Source organism: Belonocnema kinseyi, chromosome 7 (genome assembly GCF_010883055.1).
Source record: "Belonocnema kinseyi isolate 2016_QV_RU_SX_M_011 chromosome 7, B_treatae_v1, whole genome shotgun sequence".
Taxonomy (NCBI): Eukaryota; Metazoa; Arthropoda; class Insecta; order Hymenoptera; family Cynipidae; genus Belonocnema; species Belonocnema kinseyi.
Window position 1 is genome coordinate 85,016,006 of NC_046663.1, and position 3,041 is coordinate 85,019,046.

Consider the following 3,041-nt stretch of genomic DNA (forward strand, 5'->3'; position numbering starts at 1 on the left):
AGAAGTCTACGAAGTTCAGCATAGACTGGACGAAGACTCAGAAAATATAAATAGCTTCAAGGAGTTATGTGTTGTCCTCATAACACCTGATAAAGAATGCCCCTCCATCACTACCGAGGAGGTGAAAAAAGTATAAGAGGGATGAAGAACTATTCCGCACCGGGACCAGATGGTATCAAGATGTGATGTGTCTTCAAAGATGCAGCATTCTACCAGCGTGACCTATCGATGGCCTGGATTGATTATCGGAAAGCTTTTGATTCGACCACCCATAGACTTATCATTTGTCTTTTGGAAATCTTAAGGGTTCATCCGCAAATAGTTGGGTGCATAGAGAGATTGATGCCGCTTTGGAAAACCAGATTTACTATCTCATATGAAAAAAATCGTGTAACAACAAGGTCACCTTTCAGAGAGGTGTCTTTCAGGGCCACACCATGAGCCCACTCCTCTTTTGCCTTACATTATTGCCACTATCTCTAGCACTTCGCCATTCCGACGGGTACTTGTGCAGCAAACCTGCAGATCGAAAGTACAAGGTCACTCATGTATTTTACATGGACGATCTTAAGATCTATGCTAAAAACAAAGAGCAACTACATCTAGCTCTAGAGATTGTCGAACGATATACAAAGGAAATTGGAATGGAATTTGGGTTAAACAAATGCGCCAAGGTTTATTTGAAGCCAGGAAAAAATAATGGCATCCCTGAAGATCCTGAGCTCGTTGATAGAAGCGCTATACGACACCTTTGCGCTGGAGAGACTTATACATACCTGGGCGTGCCACAGAGCCGCATTCAGGATGTGACATCTATAAAGGATACTCTCCGAAGCAGATACAAACGTCTTATCCGACAGATTTGGTGTTCCGAACTGTCGGCGAGGAACAAAGTATCTGCAACGAACATGCTTGCCGTCCCGGTAGTACTCTATTCATCTGGAGTAGTTCCATGGACAAAGAACACGCTCAGATCCCTTGATATCGGGACAAGAAAGGTTATGCACATGAACAAAAGCATGCATCTTAAGCCTTCTGTTCCGCGACTGTACATCTCACGTCATCAAGGTGGTCGCGAAATATTGAGTCTGGAATGTCTTCACAACAGGATTATTCTGGGTACAGCACACAGAGTTGCAAATGGAAGAGACCGTCTTCTTAAAATGGTCAGGAATCACGAAGAAGTGGGCAAAGGAGCGTTTCTCTACAAAGCAGCGGAGGAGGCTGCTGAAACACTCGGACTTGACTTCAGTATTAGGGGTGAGCAAAAGGCATCAAATCTTATCTATCTCGAGTACTCACTCCTGAACGCCCGGATTAAGAAAGCGCCAGAGAAAAACTTTCGTGAACAGCTCCTCGATAAGAGGATGCACGGTATCTTCCACAGAAATGTAAAGGATCAGTCAATGTCTTGTGAGCGAACGTTTGCTTTCCTTAAATCGCCCGGATTGAAGTCTGGGACGGAGGGTTTCATTTTTGCATGCCAAGACGGTGTCATTTCCACCTTAACATACCGTCGCCACATTTTGAGCCAAGACATTCCCGATGATAGCTGCAGGGCGTGCCATGCACACCCCGAGCATTTAGCTCACATACTATCTAGTTGTCCAACTCACGCGGGAACGACCTACATTCAAAGGCACAATGCGGTACTAAGAGTGCTTTATTACCATCTCTGTTACTCTTACGGCATTAACCTAAATATCGATCCTCTAAACGCTCCTACGGAAATCGAGTCAATTGTCGAGAATGGGAAGTGCCGCATATACTGGAACTTTATATTCTCGACAATTGTTTCTATTGCTCACTCGAGGCCTGACATGGTTCTTCTTGACTTCGAGAAGCGAACCATGTTCGTTATCGAATTTTCGGCACCAGCTGACAATAACATCATAACCAAGGAGAATGAAAAGGAAGAGAGGTATCGAGACCTTATAAGGGAGTTGCAACAATTGTACCCGGAATATTCTGTTAAATTGATCGTCCTGATCATCGGCGCTCTTGGAGGTGCCAAGCTTTCATTTGCTAATGGCCTAAAAAGCATCCCTGCGTGTCAACAATATGTCAAAAAATTTTCAACACGGGCAGTAACATATTCTTGTCTTGAATATAATAACTTTTTATATATAAAACGAACAAATTATTTCCAAATATCGCATATTTAACGTGAAGAGGGGGAATTTAAAAGGGAGAAAAGTGGGGGGAATAGGTGAAAGATTGTGAACCCTGCAATTAATGAAAATTTCAAAATCATAAAATCGTATTTTGAATGCACAAGCCCACAAGTTCTCAAATTAAATTAACAATTATTTCAAAAAAGATTTTCTCTGACGCTGACTGAAGACCACTCAGATTTCAAATCCAAACATGTACTTTTACTAAAATTTAATAGTTTTAAAATGCAATATACTTACCAGAAATAGATACTGTAATCCATATACTATCGTGTTGATCGTTAGAACCGGCTTCCAGTCTTCTCTTAAGATATTCAGGCACACATTCCCTTCGAGATCAATATTTGGATGATAAACTTGGGTTTCGCATTTGACTTTAGGAGGTTCGTGTGGATAATTCGGTCCAACTTTGAAACTAAATACGAATCTTCCGCCTCGATAAAAACCCTGAAAGCACGTGCATTATAACGAATTGAATTGAATAGCTTAAATATTTATTTTTTAATCAAATCTTTACAAACTGGGAGACGCAGAAATAAAAAAGAGAGAATTTGAAATAAAAATTTTGATAATATTCATATAAATATTTTTAAAAAAGCGAATAAGAAAAAAAATCATTTGGTATCATTTTCCCATCTGGAAACATTTTCACAAGAAAGTGCAACATTTCTACAACTGTAATTTTTTGTTAAAACATGTACTTTTTCGTGGAAGGATTTACAAAATTTAACACAACAAAATACGATTAAAGGCAAATAGCTTATTAGATAGATATTTATTTATTTTTCAGCCCAACGGCCTTGAAAAATTGGACTTGGTTTACATTTCTTTTTCTTACCCATCCACTCTTGCATTCAAAGATTTTTT

General features: G+C 39.8%; 1 protein-coding gene across 1 annotated transcript in view; it reads right to left on the reverse strand.

Annotated features, from left to right (window-relative positions):
* The window catches only part of LOC117176325 (NEDD8-conjugating enzyme Ubc12), a 21,196-nt gene that overhangs the window by 13,353 nt on the left and 4,802 nt on the right, over nt 1-3,041 (reverse strand). Inside the window, exon 3 of the mRNA XM_033366553.1 lies at nt 2,415-2,621. Coding sequence (XP_033222444.1) covers nt 2,415-2,621 — 207 coding nt within the window. The remainder of the gene's footprint in view (nt 1-2,414; nt 2,622-3,041) is intronic.